The sequence below is a fragment of the Leptodactylus fuscus genome, chromosome 2 (assembly GCF_031893055.1).
Source record: "Leptodactylus fuscus isolate aLepFus1 chromosome 2, aLepFus1.hap2, whole genome shotgun sequence".
NCBI classification, from domain to species: domain Eukaryota; kingdom Metazoa; phylum Chordata; class Amphibia; order Anura; family Leptodactylidae; genus Leptodactylus; species Leptodactylus fuscus.
Genome location: NC_134266.1, coordinates 246,741,888 through 246,762,308, shown reverse-complemented (window position 1 = coordinate 246,762,308; position 20,421 = coordinate 246,741,888). Strand labels below are relative to the sequence as shown.

General features: G+C 41.3%; 1 protein-coding gene across 1 annotated transcript; it reads right to left on the bottom strand.

Moving 5' to 3' along the window:
• Window positions 1-414: 414 nt before the first annotated feature.
• MEDAG (mesenteric estrogen dependent adipogenesis) lies at window positions 415-9,840 on the bottom strand. The gene is made up of 5 exons (XM_075262952.1): window positions 9,568-9,840; window positions 6,204-6,316; window positions 4,743-4,855; window positions 3,220-3,511; window positions 415-943 (listed from the first exon to the last, which is right to left on the bottom strand). Exons 1-5 carry the CDS (start codon window positions 9,792-9,794, stop codon window positions 867-869), a joined length of 822 nt encoding a protein of 273 aa, XP_075119053.1. The 5' UTR covers window positions 9,795-9,840; the 3' UTR covers window positions 415-866.
• Window positions 9,841-20,421: the final 10,581 nt, after the last annotated feature.

Below are 20,421 nucleotides of genomic sequence, written 5' to 3'. Positions count from 1 at the left end.
TAGCACTGTATTTAAGTACTCTGACCAAGACAAAGTTGCTTATTGGTGCCCCCTCTGACACTAGCCTCGGAAACACATGCCTCTGTTGCCTTCCTTCTTAACTACATTCCTGAACAAAGGATATTTTTGTCAGGCTTGATTTCATGGTAGCATGTCTTCCAGTTCAGGTATGGAGATGTGATAATATATAGCATAGCATGTGATATAGGACAAGTAGATTTTTTTTTATTGCAAATGAACAGTAGTGTAATACTTCATTTCCCCTCTAGTGGTGCTGTAGGGAAATTAAACACTTAGTGCCAGATTCATCCACAGATTGCAGCAGCGAAACATTGGATGATCATTGGAAAAATCCCAAAATTAAACAGGGCGTAGTCAAAGTAGATAACACAAAACGGTGAAAACCCTCTCAAGTTACTAACTTATGTACATTTTTGTTCTTATTTACAAAAGGAAAAAAAAAATGTGTACCCAATACCAGGTTCCTGCACCAAAGATTAATTCATATATAGGCAGCTGAAACTACAATTGTGTGCTATCTATGATTATATAGCTATATCAGGGCAGATAACTTACTCAGATACTGACAAAGTCCTAAAATTTCATTGCTCCGTGTTATCTGCCCTCGATATTCAGTAATGGTTTTGCATAATTAATGACTTATTTGTCTTAAATACATTTAACTTCCTCTACTTTGCAGAAACGGTAACCTCTTCACTATAGAAAATCCATAACTTCAACAACTGAGCAATTTTTCGTGTTCTGCCTTTGAACGATGATGATAATATCTCAGTATTAACCCGAATGTCTTTTAACGCTGCATTCATGTGAGTATTGTTTCTGTGAATGTCTTCTGTGCTCCTTCTTCAAGAGTTCAGTGGCAGAACCGGGGCGGTATCATTACCTTGTTCTTCTTGTGGAAAAGGATCTTCTGTGATTATATCTGAAAAAAAAATGGTAAAATCAATTTTTGCACATAGATTGTTACTAAAAGTAGGTACAGGGGAATTGTGTATCTCCCCAGTCTTTTAGTATTGGTAACCACTCTCTATTGGTTTCATAGTAGTGGTACTATAGACTTCTGGGTGACTCATGACAGGGCTTTGAGTCCTTTGTTGCTTTGTTGAAGCTGCAATCTCAATACTGATGCCAGTGCTTATGGGCCCCCTAAGGTTCGTGGGCCCTGGTGTGACTGCACCCTCTGCACCACCTCCAGTTACGCCCCTGACAACAATCTTAACCAATCATGAGCAAGAGGCGTGTCTCAGACTACCTGTAGACATTGTAACTAAACAGCTGGAATGCAGGAATGTTGCTGAGGTAAAAAGCAGCCAAGGAACAAGTACTAAGGAAAATAACTGGAAGATATTTTAAGGTAGACACTGACTTCTACATCATTTTTGAGTTCCTGATTGGGCAGATACTTTAACATTTTCCAATTTCTGTCGGGGATTACAATATTTTACCTGTAACTTAAAGCTTGTTTCTGAACTCCTAACCTTCCTGTAGTAATGTAAAGGGTGGAGCAAGGTTAAAGAAGACCTTCTGCCATATCCACCAACTACTACTCTTTCATTTCTTTAATAGGTGTCACTCCACTGGCACAATTGGAATTTTTTCTCTACCCAACACCATAGATGAGAAATCATGCCTGTTACTTTCAACACAGTAATGCTGAAAACTGTCAAGTGGGTGGTCCTGGGCTAGAGGAGACAATCTGGGACTGCCCACCTGACAATACAGAGCACTGATTGGAATCAGTGGAGTGGACCTATTGAAGGACGCAAAGAGTTGGAGGTGGTGAAATGTCCTCTTTAAAGTTTACATTCTAATAAGCTATCATAGAGTCACCAAGGCTTCTTAACTATTTACGCACCCACCATCTCCCCTCTCTGTGGCTCCTCTTGTTAGTTTTAATATCAAATTCAATGCAGTTCAACTTTTTTTTTTTTAACCAAATTCATAGTTTTGAATACATTCAGTATATGAAATTTTATATCAACAAATGTAATTTCCAGTTTTTCATGTCTTGAAAGTCTTCATAAATACCAGAGGTATTTTCTTACTTACTACTTCAAAGAATCACATTGTGATAACAAGTGCATGCCCATGAAAATGAAATATTCTATGGGCACTGATCAATTCTCTTCTTCATTCAAGACTAATATTATAAATATTAACTTTTTGAACATGTTATTTGCAATTTCTAAGGAATGAAGTACAAGGAGGGTGAAAAACTATTAAAACCATTTCAAATTTTGTATGGTCTTCGTTAACATATGCAAACCGTATAGTTCTCAACACAACAGATTTCATGTTCTACCGTCCTTCTGAGACTAATATTAAAGGGATCCTATCACTCACACACAATTTTTTCTAGGTACCACGTCGGAATAGCCTTAAGAAAGGCTATTCTTCTAAAACCTTTCCTCATCTTCTCCACGCCGCTGTTCGCCTACAATCCCGATTTCTCTCAGTGTCCCCAATGCTGCGAGAGCACTCTCTCCAGCGCTGCCTCCATCTTCATCAGCAGCGTCATCTTCATCCTCTTCTTCTGGCGGTGGGTTGTAACTTCTAGGCCTCGGGCCTTGGGCAGAGCAGACTGCGCATGCTCAAAGACCACAAGAAAATAGCCGCTTACAATACTTTGCAAGCGGCCATTTTCTCGTGGCCTGTGGGCATGCGCAGTCTGCTCTGCCCAAGGCCCGAGGCCTCGAAGTTAGAAGCCACCGCTGGAAGAAATGAAGGAAGAGGATGCTGCTGACGAACATGGAGGTGGCGCTGGAGAGAGTTCACTGGCAGGACTGGGGACACCGCCAGTACTGTTTGAGCACTGGGGCTTGCCTCAAGTGCTGCAAGAGAGCTAAAACCGGGACTGTAGGCGAACAGCAGCGCAGAGAAGATGACGAAAGGTAGGAGAAGAATAGCCTTTCTTAAGGCTATTCCGACGTGGTACCTAGAAAAAAATGTGTGTGAGTGATAGGATCCCTTTAAGCTCCGCCTCCAATTTTTAATTATTTATATTTGCTTCTATTTTAACTTGTAGTTTTCAAATTTACATATGGTCATGCTCAAGAGAATACCCCCTTAACAAATAACAGTTTGGGACTTATCATGTAATTTATTTTTGTTGGGTTTTTGTTTTTGTTTTTTGCTATTTCATACTTTTAGTCTAAGAATACCCCTTTATTATGAATTATTTAAATTTACTCCTCTTACCCAAAGAAAATATACTTGGTCTTCGATCATGGTCCAAGCTGCTACCCAGTCGGATTAATGGTGCGGTCATTTTTGACAAGAACAATTTCACTTTTTCTTTCCTGCTATTGTTCGAACAGTACAAGTTCAGAACCTTCCCTTGTAAATCACAACATTTCTTGCTCAAGCCAAATGTGTAGAAGAAATCCCAAAAGACATCAAGCTTGAAAACGAATGAAAAACTCAGGTTGTCTTCTGTAAGTTCAAAGTTTTGTCTCTTAAGGTATTCTCTCACATCATTGTGAAAAGCAAACTAATGGGAAAAGAGGAAAAAAATGAGTCATGATGGCCTTCAAAAATTCTACGAGTTGTCGTAAGAAGTGTACAAGAGAACATAAAAGTTATCAACATAATCCAAACTAAAGTCCCACATTGTTGCTATGAAAAGAATTACATGTACAGCATAAGGCTAGGTTCACACTAACGCTGTCTCTCTGTTGTTCAGATCTGTTGGGGACTCGAATAATAGGGAGGCGAACCGCAAAAACAGACAGCCCTCCACGGACTCAAAAGCTACCAGAGTAAAAAGTCGTAGCCTTCCCTACATAGTAAATACTGGAAAGCATTTTATTTTAAAAATAAAGCAAATTGACAGCGTTGAATCTCAAAATTTTTATTATCTGCCATAGTCATTTTGAAATTTTTTGAAATTTAAAAAAATTGCCCAAATACTGAGCCAGTAAGTGCAGCTGGAAGATGTGGCATTAGATACTTGTATTGTTACAAGCCAGCATCAGCATCTGAAAAACTCAGGCAAGTGCCAGGCCCACAGCACCTAGGAGGGCCCACTCCATTAGCACTTCCCTAAATACGTATTGCAATGCCCATGACACTGGTATTGGCAGTGAGTGATGAGTGCACATTTCATAATCACACTCTGCTTGTAGCTCCCCGGGCTCCCCCGTCTGGGTGGGCCCTTAAGGGAGTCCTCATACTGTGAGGGGGCCATTATACCGAGTGGAGGCAGGTCAGTTATAGCTGTGGGTCTCACGTTTGCAACAAAGACACACAGCTATTCCAGCAAGCGTGTCCCATCTAATTTCGGGTGCTGCAGCAGCTTTTAGGGGAACACAATGCCAATGCATGAATTGTGCCACTGCATGAGATTCTTTTGCCCGGACCAAGCAGATGCCGGACCTGTTTATTAGGCTGAAAAAAGTCATCCATCCAGTTCAGCCTATAGCCCTGCATTGTTGATCCATAAGAAGGCAAAAACCCCATGAGGTACAAGTCCTTTTTCCTCATCTTAGGGGAAAAATGGCTAAATCATTCTTTCCTCTAAATGTATTTCTTGTGGCTGTATTATCTACTTGGCTATCCTCAGTATTATAATCTCAAATCCATCTTTATACTAACTAGATTTTCCAACCTGTTGCTCTTTCGCTGCCTTTGTCGCTCCCATATCTTTTGCACTGCAACCTTGCTTATTGACATTTGCTGCTACCTATAAACACAAAGCGACAGATACATATGAGGTTCCTCACCTGTAATTGATAGTTTTCTCCCAAAACAGAGGATATAACTTCATTCATACCAGCCTCTACCCTGCCTCTGATCTGTGGGTGCCGCGTATTTACAATGATGCCAAAGGTTTTAGCTGGAAAGAGAGGAATGTTTTAAGAGAGTGTACTAATATTTGCTGCAATTTATGTGACATAACAAACTCAATGACATTTTTCTTTGTGCATTATTTTATAGCAACAGCAAAACAGACAATGCAACTAAGGCTTTGTGGGTGTTTCAGATGAAGTCCTTTATCCTGGCTGGAAACTATGGGATGGACAAAGTATGCCCAAACAGTCCACTGATGGTCTAAAATGTAAGGTTCTGAATACATCTACGACCAGCAGTCCTGTGTCAGAGGAAATAGGCATCAGAACATTTCATGATGACACCCCCTATCCATATGCCATGTTAAGACACGTGGTTGGTGAAATGTGGCATCCCTCATTGGCTCTGGTGGTACAAGCAAGTTGATACTATATGTGGTCACTGTGTAATATTGTTTACATATCTAGTCTGACCAGACACATCCTTTTCAGCAATAGGACGTTACAGCCAGGATTTACATTGTGATTCTTTAAGACATGAGTTTGTGATTGGTGGGGGTCCGATACCTGACACCCCCACTCATTGCTGTCATGAGTGTTTCAAGCTCTTCCATGTGCCAGTGATGTCACATTCATCAGCCACATAGTACAATGTCTCAGTCCCATTGAAGAGAATGGGGATGAGCTGCAACACCAAACACAGCCTGTGGATGTCAAGCATGTTGGACCCTCGCCAAGTTATTCATAAGTTATCAATATGCAAGTCCCTAAAACCCCTTTGAGGACTGAGGAAAAGTTGTCTTAGACTTCATAGTAGATTATGAACCAGGTAGTCCACCATTTGCCAGACCTGAAGACAATAGACTAGCATACGTATAGATGTTCCTCTAATGGTCATTATACACCAAAACAGATCTCAGTATATAAAGGGAAGGAAAACATTTCCAAACTTCCCACTGAGGACTGTTATCCCCCCCAAACTAGCGTATAGAAAAATTTAGAAGAAAGTAACCTCTGCTTCTTTCCCCAACATTACAATACAAATCACTGGTCCCCTTATACACGTGTTGTATTAAATGTTCTTCTCTTTTGTTGAAAATGGGTGCACGCCCTGACTGCGGGAGATTAAGTGTGACCTGTTTAGTTCTGTTCCGTGAAATGCTAAAGAAAGGTTCATTATGTACGGTTATTGGTGCTTGGGTCTGGTCGTACTGTACTAGGTGTCTTTCTGAACTAGCTCTAAAATAACATTAGCTTACAGATTCATAGGTCATTGCCAAAAGGTCAGGCCTTAGTATTGTTTTCAATCTCTGAGTCACTTATGATTGTGATAAAAGTGAACTTCTCCTAAAACGTGAGACACGGAGACTATACAGACGAGAGGGCTTATCATACCTGTGGTAGTGTTGCTGTTGACTTTTTTTGCATTTGTTATAAATAACATGGGCTTTGCTAAAAGCGTTTCTCTGTAATCCTTGTAATCCGCATGGCTGCGTAAGGTGACTTTCCTAAAAATATAAAGGAAAAATATTACCTATGTTGAAAAATATTCATAATAAATTGAAGACCAACCATCTAGAAGAAAAAGTTACTGCCCATGCAAGAAGCATCACACTTATTTCCCTGTGTTCCTCTTTAGAGATGATCGAGTAGGTAATCGATCGAATACTACGGTATTCAAAATACTCGTACTCGGTCGAATACCACGTGGTAAACACAGTAAAAATTTGATTCCCCTCCCACCTTCCCTGGCACTTTTTTTTTTACACCAATAACTGTGCAGGGGAGGTAGGACGGGAACTAGGACAATGTAGGCATTAAAAAAAAAAACGTATACAGTAGAGACTAGCGAGTAGTGAAATGTTCGAAAAATTCCATTCAAGTAGACCTCAATATTCGACTACTCGTTCATCTCTATTCCTCTTGTATTTGCTGTTGCCTCCATTGATGTTCCACACCATTGCCCTGTATAATTCGCTATTCTGTTCTATACACTGCCTTGTATAGATAAGGGTAATGGGCCACTGGGTGCATTGAAACTGGGCATCAAGAAACATTGCCATCAGGAGGTATACGTACCAAGCATTGGCATAGGCCCATGCCGAGCCTAATACTAAAGTGCTGCCAAGTGAGATAAATAAACCAATGGAGCAACTAATTCAAATTCAAATGTGCTTTATTAGCATTACCGAAGAAAAAACATTTGGTGTTGCCAACTACAAACTCATGACGACCACAGTTACACAGATTGTAGTCAGGGGCCACATACTAATAAAAAGCACAACATATAAGTAAATATTAAAAATACATTTTCAAGGAGGTGCAGACTTGGAAATTTTCCCTGTTGGAGCCGTCCTGTCATTAGTCATTTCTACTGAGGTCACATCCTTTCTGCCGCTTTACAAACCCTTCTGGTTCCTTGGACGTGACTGACTGACTATAGAGTATTTGTCCACTCCTGTCTTAAAGTGATTTCATTTGTGAAATTGTAGCCAAATATGATGTGTGCGTTGCCCGACTGCCAAAACCTAATGGACGTGACATTAGAGGTAAACGTTCCTCAACAGGCACGTTCGGGCACCAATGACGATACCATCTTGTTACTACAAACAGGGACTGAAATCTATTGTACAAATCTGGAAATGGGAATTATAATATACAAGATATTTATTTTTCATTTTTCAGTAAAAACTACCGCAATAATCTCGAGATCTGTGATTCAGTCAATAAATAGCCCTTGGATGGCTCACAAATGGCACACTGTTATATGGGCTGTGCCCTGACCTCAGGAGGAGGGATGACATCAGCCTTGGACGTGCCAATGATTTCTGATTCAGTTTCCCATAGCATTGCATAACGAAGAGGAAAAGTAAAGTCAATATTTGATTTCCCAAAAAGAAGTTCTAAGTATAAAATGGGTGAATAAAGCCATCGCAAAGCTTGTCGACGTTGCCCCAATCGATGTCAATGTGTTTAGTGCAGCGATGGTGAAATTCATCAAGCTCTGCACACCAGAATTATGGCATAGAAAAACTTGCAGATAAGACTTTAATGACTTTTTGACCTTTTTTGTACAAGAGTTTCGCATTGTCTTGCATTTTTACACCACTCATTCTGGTTTTGCAATGTGGGTGGGAAAGTGGACATGTTAACCTGTCTAGCTGTCAGGCCGTCCAAATAACTACCACAAGAAAAGTTAATACCCTGTGAAAAACCAGTCCATTCTTGCCCTGGGATATTCCGCCATGGAAATCCCACAGCAGACAGCAACGTGTAGCCGAAGCCTAAGGCAAGGTTCACCTCGTGTCATAGGTTTACTTTAGGAGCCTCTAGCACAGATCAAAAATCAAAGACAAAAATGTGACGGACACTGTTTCTGCCAGAATGATGGCCCAGGAGACAACGTTATAGTCAATAGGATCTTTCTGGCTTCTTTGGTGTCCATCACTGGATGGATCCATCTATAGCTTGCCTTTCTTTTCTTCTGTTTGCATGACCAAACAGAAAAACAGAATGAAGGCTGCAGATATGAATACAGCCTAACAGTGGCCTCTCCCACCATGTGCTGTAATAACTGACATAGTGCAGATTAAAACCCTGTTCTGCAAGTCACTTTGCAAGGCAAAGATACAGGTTTTAAATATCAATTTTTTTCAAAAAAAATGTAATCACCCGGCGATTCCAAGGAAGCATGTTTGCAAAAACTAGCCAAATCATTGCAAAGTATATCAGTTCACATGTGGCAGATTTGTTTCTGTAGCGTGGGCATGTGTTGTTGTTGTTTTTTTGTTTTTGTTTTTTACAGACCCCAGTACTGAAGAATGGGACAGTCACAAAAAATTCTGCAATAAATCACCCGAGCAATGTGAGCACTGAGCAAACAATAAGATTGTGATCTGTGACAATCTATTCTATTTATGGGATCATTGATAGGCAAAGTTACTACCATCACTGTCCTTACAATTTAAAAAAAAAAATCTGTTTTTTGCTACTATTGAAAAATTTTTCAAGCCATTGTAAAACATCTTTACATGTATGTGGTCAGCCTAGTATTCCAAATAAACTTTACAACACTCATCATCTGAACAGGTCATCACCGAAGTCCCCAGTAGTATCTATCTATCTCCTATCTATCTATCTATCTATCTATCTATCTATCTATCTATCTATCTATCTATCTATCTATCTATCTATCTTCTATCTATCTATCTATCTATCTATCTCCTATCTATCTATCTCTTATCTATCTATCTCCTATCTATCTATCTCTTATCTATTTATCTATCTATCTATCATCTATCTATCTCTTATCTATCTCCTATGTATCTAATATCGATCGTATCCTTCTATCTATCTATCTATCTATCTATCTATCTTATGCCTATCTATCTATTTCCTATGTATCTAATATCGATCCATCTATCTATCTATCTATCTATCTATCTATCTATCTCCTATCTATCTATCTCTTATCTATCTATCTATCTATCTATCTATCTATCTCCTATCTATCTATCTCCTATCTATCTCTTATCTATCTAGCTATCTATTTATCTATCTATCTATCTCCTATGTATCTAATATCGATCGTATCCTTCTATCTATCTATCTATCTCCTATCTAATTATCTATCTATCATCTATCTATCATCTATATATCTTAATTTTTTAAATAGAGTCTGCTACATTTGGATACAAGCCTGACGCAATAAGTAGATGCATGCTATTATGTATACAGACAAGAGAGCCCTAATACTCACCTCTGGATATAATTGATGACCTTGCACTGGCGGCCATCAATAAGGGCGGTACCATCACTAAACAAGTTGAAGCCCCCTGAGTAGTTATTAGATGTTAACACATCGTTCTCCATGGTCAGGTAAGTGTCCTGCAGCTCTATGAGCAGTTGTAGGGGTAGCAGGGCTATCTCGCAGTTAGCCGTGGTGATTGAGGATAGCATATCTGAGCCCACTGAAGAAAAACTCATGATGGAGCGGGTGCTTTGCAGCCTCTCCAGTTTGGAGTTGTTTATAGACTCTCCACAAAGTCAAGATGTCCACTTCCACGACAAACAGTGAGATCTTCTCTAGTGTAGACTCTGTACAAGTGACTGCTCACAGAGCTCTGACTGTTTCCTATGATCTCAGAGTCAGGGTGGGGATAGTAAGCCTTCCCTTATAGGAGGTCCATACTATGCTCACGACAGCCCTGCCTTATGACAGGCCTGCCAGGTGTTCTGCTAGGAGGAAGAAAACCAAGAAAAATAGTTAGGGAGGGATCCTGAACAAAAACAGGTCTTAAAATTGTAGACGATCAAGAAAGTCAAGTAGGATTAACACTGTCCCTGCCAGATGTCCTTTGTGCACCATAAGATAGATCGCTTATGTTTTGAATGTTCTCTTTCTATATAGTTTACTTTATTACAGGACAAATAAACATATGGTCTAGCGTTATGTATGCATTGTATAAAAGCACAGAGACAATATGGTACATGCTGAGAAATTGGAGTATATGGACTGCAATTAAAGTGCATTGTGTATATATCCAGAGACATGTGTATACCTCCCCCGGAGGTGCTGGTAATTCATACAGCACTAGAGCTGATTTTTCATAATTTTTCATAGTTTTTAAGATTGTCAGACAAATACTGGAAGGAAGTCATCACAGGCCTCAATATAAGGTCTAACTAAGTATGCCTCTTGTGGACGACTTTGTCAGTGATGAGTGTGCCATCCATGTATTTCACTGATAGCACACTGACCCATTCATTTCTAAGGGCTCGTACACATGACCATGAATTACATGGTCCCATGTGCGGGCTGACAGTAGGGCCGCAAAATATAGAATAGGTCCTATTCCTGTCCTATTTTGTGGCCCTTGCTTCCGTGGCTCCTATTCATTTAATGAAAGAGCATTGGGGACATCCGCGTGTCCCTATGCCGCCCATGCCTTTAATTTACAGCTGACCAGAAACACACAGTTGGGTGCAAACAGCCTAAGTTGTAACAGACCATAAAATTATAAGCCATGCTCTATATGTAGTGCCGCACCTCCCATGAGGCGACCTGAAGCGACCGCCACGGGAGGGCGGCATTTTTGCTGACCTAAGCCAGTCCAGGACAAGCTGTCCTGGACTGGCTTAGGGTCACCGTCACTGAGCGGTAGATTGGGGAGGCCACTGGAGCAGCGCTGCTCCAGTAGCCGCCCCTCACGCTCGGGCAGAGAGCAGGTCATCTCCCTGCCTGCTCTCTGCCTGCTAAAGCTCCGCTCCACTCTGCCCCCTCCACTCGGCTCCGCCCCCTTCCGCTCGGCCCCTCCACTCCGCCCCCTCCTGTGGGGGGGGGGCGGCTTTCTGACGTCCGCTTCAGGCGGCAGAAAGCCATGGTTCACCCCTGTCTATATGTTTCTGTTATCATGGATCTCTCCATACATTGCAATGTATGAGGGATTTATGAACATGTGTGCACCTCAGGTGCAAAATAGAACTGAAAAATGGACGTTTTCACGTCCATTTTCACTCAAATGCATTTGAATGTAGGCTAAGACTACATGCACACAAATATGTGTATGTACAGGTCCGTGAGAAAATGGATCCATGTGTAATCCATGACAGTCAGAGACCCATGCATTTCATTAATAAGTCTGGAGACCACAAAACAGACAAAAATAGTATCTGTCCTGAGTTTCCTCCTGGCACCCCAGGTAGTCCCATAATAATACACAGTCATGTGTATGGGGCCATAACAAAAGAATGGGTCAGTTCAGTAGCCGTCAAAATATGGCTAACACACTGACAAAGCACATGGTTGTGAGCATGTAGTCTTATAGTACTGTGATATAGCATTGTGGTACTGTTATTTGCTATATTTGAGACCCTAGATTAGCATAGAGTTACATGGCGACTTTGACTGCAACATACATTGCCTGGCCATAGATTACAGTGTTAACCTGCATTGCAGCTAATGGAAATATACATGGTTGTGATGCTACCTGCATCTTCTCTGCAACAGATCCTAAAATAGTCTGACACCTTAGGGTGTTGGCACCATCCCATCAAATTTGATCATGTCTTGAGTGTTATGGTAGACAAAAGCAGGCGAGGACAATACCTGCTCCCCATCTGCTGTGGCTCTATCATACACTGTGTTTGGTGCAGGTGCGAAGGTCTCTCACCAGTAGTGTTCAGCAGACTTTCAGTAGTAAAGGTCTAACTCCTCTGAGGTCTTAACTACATACTACATACATAGCAAGTGCTCTCATTGTATGTTGTGTGGGCCAAACCCAGCACTTCTGTCCTCTCTGTCTGCACCATTTGCATTGTTCAACCTCTTCCTATGGGAAAAACTGCCTTCCATTTCTGTCCTTCGGTTGTTTGCCACGGCTTTCCCCCACTGATAAGGCCCACATGAATGAGCCTAACCATCAGAGTGACTCGGGCCACAGGTCCATGGAAACCCACCAAGATCTAGCAGAACAGTGTGCCCCCCATCACCATTTGATATTGTATCCATATGAAAGCTGCCCAAAAACTGGGTTTATATATGGTGACATTCAATGGGTAAAAATGTGTTATCTGACTGATGGAACTTTTCCACCTGTCAGAAATGTTTTATATCGTCATCTGTAGTAATAATCATTATTGCTTCATTTTCGCGTGCAACAGCTATCACTAGAGAGGCAGTCGGCGTATTTTACACTTATAAGGATCTGGTATGGACAGGACAGGGACAAGGACAATGTAAACTTTATTGATAACTTTGTGCATGTGTTGTGTGTTTGGTGTAACTCTTTTGGCGCTGTGACCTCGATGATAAACATCTGGGTCACAGTGTCAATAAACTTCCTGGTTATGTTCAGAGGGGTATTACGAAAGAATACCGCTCCAATTAGGTTTGAGGGATATTACATTATCTCTCTGTGTGACAATCAGAGTGTAAAAGTATAGTATGCTCTCTGATAGGAGAGATGACATAATGGCAGAAGTTCTCGCTACCCCTCCCCCTGAGGTCACATACAGGTTATACACAGACCATGATGATTTATCATCATTTGTGCAGTCTTCAGTTTTGCTCCTTCCCCCTCCTTCCTTCGTCACCAAGATGCTGCCTGAGGCAGTAAGGAGGAGGACAATTTAGAGCCCCATATCTCACGATCTGTTAGGACTACCAAGTTGACCTTGGATTCATTTTAAAGAAGAGAATCTCAATGACACCAAGATCACCATGGTAGGCTTTGCAGATTTGTAGCTATTTGCTATAAAAAAAATAAAATAAACGTGTTCGGAATTGAGATCTGCATTGGGATCTCAATGCTGAACATCATTTTGACCAGCGATTGCTATGGATCTGTAAGGGAGATTCTCTTTTTAAGAATGAATCCAAAATCATCTTCATAGCCCTAACGGATCTTGAGTAATCAGCTTTAGTAGCAAAGTAATACATACGTCTTGTGCAACTAAAGTGTCACTCAGTCTGGACGGCAGGGAAAAGGTTAATGTCCCTCTTCTGTTGTTCCCCACAGTTAAATGTCCCTCTCCTCCCAAACAAAAATAAAAAAAACACTAATATTCTCCTCTCTCCCCTTCTGTTTTGGGTTCAGAGTCTTCAGGGAGCTGCATGCGTGATGTAAGTGATGTCACTACATTGTGTCTGCAGCTTCCTGGGAAGAGAGGGGATGAATTGTGAAGCAGGGAGCAGACGGCTCCATGCTCCATCATTGTATGCAGCTGGGGCAGTCCGGAACCACGGGACAGCATATGCAAGACTTGTCCAGCTGTCCCAACAGGGCCCCCGGTACCATTGGGTCCAGTGCAAGTGCACCATTGGCCCTATGGTTAAAGTGGCCCTGGTGACCACATTGCAGTCACTAGAAATTTGCGGATCATAGTGACGGCGCAGTACAACATACAGACAGACTGACCTGCCAGTTCACACAGCAACACTTTTTAGGAAAGGGTTATTTATATGGTTTTTAAGAACAGCAGCAGTTAGATGATAACACAGCTCAAGCAGTGTTTTTTTTGTCTTTTTTCCATGTTTTTGAGGTCAGCAGTATTTTTTTTACAACACAATGTGCTTTAGGTGTGACTTTTTACATGCAGGCGCCTTAACTCTTGTACTTTAAAAATACATGTAAAATGCTATTCATTACATTCATTGCATACAAAACTGCCTAAACAATGATAAACAGAAACCTTTTCATGGTCAGTACTTGCTAGATTTGGCAGCATTTTCTTTCTTTTTTTCTTTTATTTTCTACTACAATCCGTAGTGTAGCTAGAAAGAATCTCCAAAATTTGTCATAATTTACCTGGAGTACGGATTAAACTTATAATATGTGTATATGGTGGTGAACCTGTACTAATGCAGAGCACGGCATAGACATGGACTTAAATGATAACATTTGCATTACCTGCAGCCACCTCTAGAGGGTGTGTAGAACTTCTTGAGATTATTACAGGTCCCAACTGTTGTGCTCCTACCTAGTTTTATGAAAGGGCTTCATAGGACAATTCTTAAAGGGGTTTTCTGAGCTAAAATATTGACTATCTATCCTTAGGAGAGGTCATCCTGCTAAGATCAGTGGGGTTCTGAAACCTGGCACTTCCATTGATCAGCTGTTCTCAGCAGCTAATATACAGAGAATGGAGCAGGAATCAGACAGCTTGATTGCATGAATAACAGCTAAGCTGCAGTGTCTCAGTTCATCTATATCGTAGTAAAGAATATTTACTGTATTTTAGTATTAAAGACAAGTCCTTAAATAAAGACCTATGAAATCATAGTCTGATCCGTAGGGAAAAGAGCACTACCTAGTGAAAGTGTAGGAACTTCACATAATGCCTTCCACAATGTGCAAGACCAGATCAGTAAACCAATATAATCCACTTTTAATATGCATTCACAGCAAAACAAATTTACAATCTTCAATATTGAAATGGCAACACCAAGAAGGAAAATTCTTGGAATTCTTGAAATGACAGGATGGATAAACATGTTAATAATATGTAAATGATAAAAAATTAAATAAAATAATCAAAACTCTCGATTTATTCAGCATTGAGTATGAACACTATGTGCAGAAATGCAAGCACTTACGTGCTGTGGCATACGATCAAAGAGGTTAAAGGGGTTATCCCATCTCAAGGATCCTGTCTATACTGGTAGCTTATGTAAATTGAAGACTTTTCCTAAATATATTGCTTTAGAAATGCTGCTTTGTTAGCCTGCTATGTGAACTTATTCTCCCATTGTTTAAATAGCGTTACCATAACCACAGATCTGTGAGATATGACAAGTGAAATCACTCACTGCTCTGCAGGACAATCAGTTCAGCTAATTGCAGTTTGCTGATAAAGCCAAGTCTGTTATCTCTCTATGTAAACACACAGATAACACTCAGTCTACAAGCATGTGCATATTATCTGATCTTCATAAATATTATGATACTTCAGTGTCCCATTCAGAAAGGTAAGGCGGAGAAATACAGGAATGGAGAAGAGAAGACAACATGGAAACTGCTGAATAGTTATTTGTGTAATGTCATATCACACTCAATGCACTTGGGAGCACAAATTGTCAGATTGGCTGCTGGCAGTTCCCTCTACAATTGCTGATCCATGACATCACAGAAGTGTTTGATGGAAAACAAATTTGGAGTCGTTGCAGGCCATGGTAGCACGTTTAGGCCTCTTCCTCCATAGATTGTAAGCCCTCGCGGGCAGGCCCCTCTACCCACTGTGCCAGTCGGTCACTGTTAGTATTACACTCACCGGCCACTTTATTAGGTACACCATGCTAGTAACGGGTTGGACCCCCTTTTGCCTTCAGAACTGCCTCAATTCTTCATGGCATAGATACAACAAGGTGCTGGAAGCATTCCTCAGAGATTTTGGTCCATATTGACATGATGGCATCACACAGTTGCCGCAGATTTGTCGGCTGCACATCCATGATGCGAATCTCTCGTTCCACCACATCCCAAAGATGCTCTATTGGATTGAGATCTGGTGACTGTGGAGGCCATTGGAGTACAGTGAACTCATTGTCATGTTCAAGAAACCAGTCTGAGATGATTCCAGCTTTATGACATGGCATTGCATTATCCTGCTGAAAGTAGCCATCAGATGTTGGGTACATTGTGGTCATAAAGGGATGGACATGGTCAGCAACAATACTCAGGTAGGCTTTGGCGTTGCAACGATGCTCAATTGGTACCAAGGGGCCCAAAGAGTGCCAAGAAAATATTCCCCACACCATGACACCACCACCACCACCAGCCTGAACCGTTGATACAAGGCAGGATGGATCCATGCTTTCATGTTGTTGACGCCAAATTCTGACCCTACCATCCGAATGTCGCAGCAGAAATCGAGACTCATCAGACCAGGCAACGTTTTTCCAATCTTCAATTGTCCAATTTCGATGAGCTTGTGCAAATTGTAGCCTCAGTTTCCTGTTCTTAGCTGAAAGGAGTGGCACCCGGTGTGGTCTTCTGCTGCTGTAGCCCATCTGCCTCAAAGTTCGACGTACGGTGCGTTCAGAGATGCTCTTCTGGCTACCTTGGTTGTAACGGGTGGCTATTTGAGTCACTGTTGCCTTTCTATCAGCTCGAACCAGTCTGGCCATTCTCCTCTGACCTCTGGCATCAACAACGCATTTCCGCCCACAGAACTGCCGCTCACTGGATGTTTTTTCTTTTTCGGACCATTCTCTGTAAACCCTAGAGATGGTTGTGCATGAAAATCCCAGTAGATCAGCAGTTTCTGAAATACTCAGACCAGCCCTTCTGGCACCAACAACCATGCCACGTTCAAAGGCACTCAAATCACCTTTCTTCCCCATACTGATGCTCGGTTTGAACTGCAGGAGATTGTCTTGACCATGTCTACATGCCTAAATGCACTGAGTTGCCGCCATGTGATTGGCTGATTAGAAATTAAGTGTTAACGAGCAGTTGGACAGGTGTACCTAATAAAGTGGCCGGTGAGTGTATATCTACCTGTATATTCTGTGTATTTTATGTAACCCCCAAATGTAAAGCACCATGGAATTAATGGTGCTATATAAATAAACAACAATAATAATAGGCCATCTAACCTGCTCACAGTTGCATGAGAAACATGTGGTCTGGTGTTGTCCTGTTGAAAAATGGCTCTTGGAACACTTTGGAGAAATGGCCATACCTCTGATTCCTCGACCAAATCAATGTGACGCCAAATGGTTAGAGTGTCTAAAATGAAGACTAGAAGGGTCTAGCTACTATATACTATGACACCACACACCATAATCCCAGGAGTAGGACCTCTTCATGTCATTGGCCATGTGGTCTCCTAACCAATCTCTGGCTATCATTGCGTTCTAGACAAAAGCTGGAGTCTTCCTTGAAAATGACAGACCTTCATTCCAGGCTCCATTTTTGTGTGCCATGATAGCCTTTGAGAATGGCGATGCAAGGTGAATTGTACACCTGTAGCTAGACTTCTGACTCGTGACACAGTGTCGTGTAAATGCCTTCTGAAGGTTCGTGCCAACACAGTTTGTTGCCCTAGGCTTGGGATGTGACGTCCAATCTCACTTGCAGTACAGAATGGATCACTACATGCCATTCTTTATCTGTCTGTGCCGAAGATCGCCTCCACCTACCTCTTGCTGTCACTCCAGTTTGTCGTTGTTTTTCCAAGCACAGGGACATACAATATTGAACATCACTGGCATTTTGACCTAGGCACATAGCAATGAGTGATAAACCAAGGTCTCTCAGTTGAAAGATTCTGTCCAATTAAATTTATGACAAGTGGCAATAACTGCCCCATTGGTGAAGACAATCGCACAATCATCCCACAATACTTCATCCAATTTTTTAAGTTTATAAACTTTGCTTTCAATCTGACTTTAGGCCCCTCCCACATGACAATGGTTGGGGCTAGGTGTTTAAAAATGTGATCATTTCCAGTTTGCAGACACCAGCTACTTCCTCGATTTGCATAACCTTTACGACTTGTCCTCATTGTTGGAGTGTCTAAACTAGGTGAGCAACTTGTTAGATGTGGAGTATAGACTAATATAGTCCTAGGGATCACTTCGAGGTCCATTGCTCTACCATGGGGGCCACGTTATTTACTATTCCCCTTATCCATCAGGACTGAATTTACAACATACCTTTTGTGGACTTGTAAGGATTAGTGCGTTTTGGTTACTCCTTTGTCAGTCATCAGAGGCGTAACTTGAGAAGGTGCATTCGCACTGGGGCTCAGGAGCCTTAGTGGGCCCATAAGCACTGGCATCAGTATTGAGATTGCAGCTTCCATCTGGCCCATAAGCCAAGGAGACCCATAGATTCCCTTAACCACCTCCTTAGCATTCATAGCTATCACTATCAAGAATTCCCTGTAAGGATGAGGTAGGGGGGCCCCAGACAAAAGATTGCATCGGGGCCCACAAGACTTTAGGTACACCACTGTGAGTCATGTCTTTTTTTAGTAGCCTAGACTGTGTAAGCAAACTTTTGACTTGAGGTGCACACATATTATTTTACCCCATAGTTGCCCCTGCACACACTATTATTCCCCATAGTGGCCCTTACACACACTATTATGCCCCATAGTGGCCCCTGCACACAGTATTATGTCTCTTTTTGGCCCCTGCACACAATATTATGCCCTATAGTGGACCCTGCACACAGTATTATGTCTCATAGTGGCCCCTGCACACAGTATTATGTCTCATAGTGGCCCATGTACATAGTATTATGCCTCATAATGGCCCAGGCGAATGTTATGATGCCCCCTAGTGGACCCTTCACACAGTATTATGACCCATAATGGACAACCTATGAACAATTATCATACTCTTTTCAGATCCCAGAGTATAATGATTGGAGACCCAGGGAAGGATACAAACATAAAAAAAACACTGTTACTTACCTTTCCTGGGCTTTTCCGCCCTCCCTCTGATTTTAGGCCTCTTCAGTGTTGGCTCAGATGTCACATGAGCCAGGCTGGCGTCACGAAGCATAGTGATGCCAGCCTGGGCAATGTGACGTCTGGGATGTTACCAAAGTGGCCTGAACACTTGTGTACAGGAGAGGTAAGTAACAGGGATTTTTTATGTTCCCTCACCTTCCCTGGGCTTCTGATAATTATACTTGGGGGTCTGAAAAGAATATTTAAGGTACATCTATGACAAGGGTAGTGGACTATGTTTAGGTGCATTAAGGTGGGTCTGTTATTTTTATGAGGAAAAGGTGTGAAAGTAGCCTATATAACTGGTTTAATATGCTTCACCCTGGTGACAGACTCCATATAAAAATGTCTTGAGTTACCAAAGGTGAACATATGTGTAGACACAGATTAAAATGTTATGAATGTTGTGATGCTGTATATTCTCTACAGTAGAGCTCCAAAGCAAAAAATATCTATTTTATATTATTTCACTCATTATAAACAACTTTGCATATATCAAGGGTAAAGGTGAATATGAAATAACTTTGTAATATATCTTTTTAAAGAAATTGCTTTTCTTCTCCACTTTTCAGGCTGGGTTACTTTCTACACATTATTCTATGAAGAGGGGAGGGGGAGGAAAAGGCTTCTAGAAAACACAGCTGCTTCTCTGAGCTCTTTAGATACTACTATGATTGTAGATAAGAGGCTACTGGTGCACAGAATGAGACAATAAATCAATTACCCAATGAGCAGCAGCCTCATCCCCCATCACTTCTCCATAGAGTCCTGTTTGTGAGGCTCGATACTGAGACTAGAATGTAAACAGCAGTTTGAATATAGATCAGGAGCAGGACAGCTTAATAAGTAGAGAAGGAAACTGATCTCCTTTACAAGATATATTAAGTTTATTTTATTCACCGGCACTATTAATTTATGAAAAGTTGTTTATGACTAGAGGTAGTCTTTAAATAAGAATACAAATACTTGTCCTAGGCCTTAACAACATAGTAGTCCAAGCATAGTTTTTTCTGATTCAAAACTCCAACCCCACCACTAGAGGGAGCAACGGAGCATAATATTATAAACTGTTTGCAGTAAGCTCCTCAGCTTCCCCTGCTGGTGGCTGCGGGTGAAAAAAAGGCAGGAAAGAGGAAGAGGCAGGATGTATGGCTATTAAATACGTAATCAGGGTTGGGCGTACTAGAAAAATTCAGAAGGTAGACATACATATTTACACACTATTTACACATCTGTCAAAGGCTTACAACAGCGGAATGTATATTTCCCAAGCAGTCATTGTCCCCTTCTCTATATAACTTGCCCATGTTTACGCTCTCCATTCACGTACTGCATGTTTCTTTTATGTGTGAATCTTATTGTATTGCCAGACATTGTGAGTGACAGGTTCTTTTTAATTCCTCATGCAAATATAGACAGGGGATGTAAAGTATCTATCATGTCAGCCATCATTTCCTCATCGTAAAGGTAACCCGAGGTGAGGACATCATTCTGGTTTATCTTTCACATATTCTAAATTATATATTCACATGGACTTATTTTAGTGAACATTCACACTGTACTGTAATGGGCTGGCTGAGCACAAACTGCATGCAACACTTTACTGCAGTCCCTCATAGAGTATTCATATGAACTGTACTTTTTTTTTGTT

Bases quoted from the DNA above. Each gene is read 5' to 3' on its own strand.
- MEDAG (XM_075262952.1), bottom strand. From the start codon at position 9,794: ATGAGTTTTTCTTCAGTGGGCTCAGATATGCTATCCTCAATCACCACG. The intron at 6,317-9,567 runs GTGAGTATTAGG...TTATATTTTTAG, and splicing joins GTCATCAATTATATCCAGAG to GAAAGTCACCTTACGCAGCC. The intron at 4,856-6,203 runs GTATGATAAGCC...CTCTCTTTCCAG, and splicing joins CAACAGCAACACTACCACAG to CTAAAACCTTTGGCATCATT.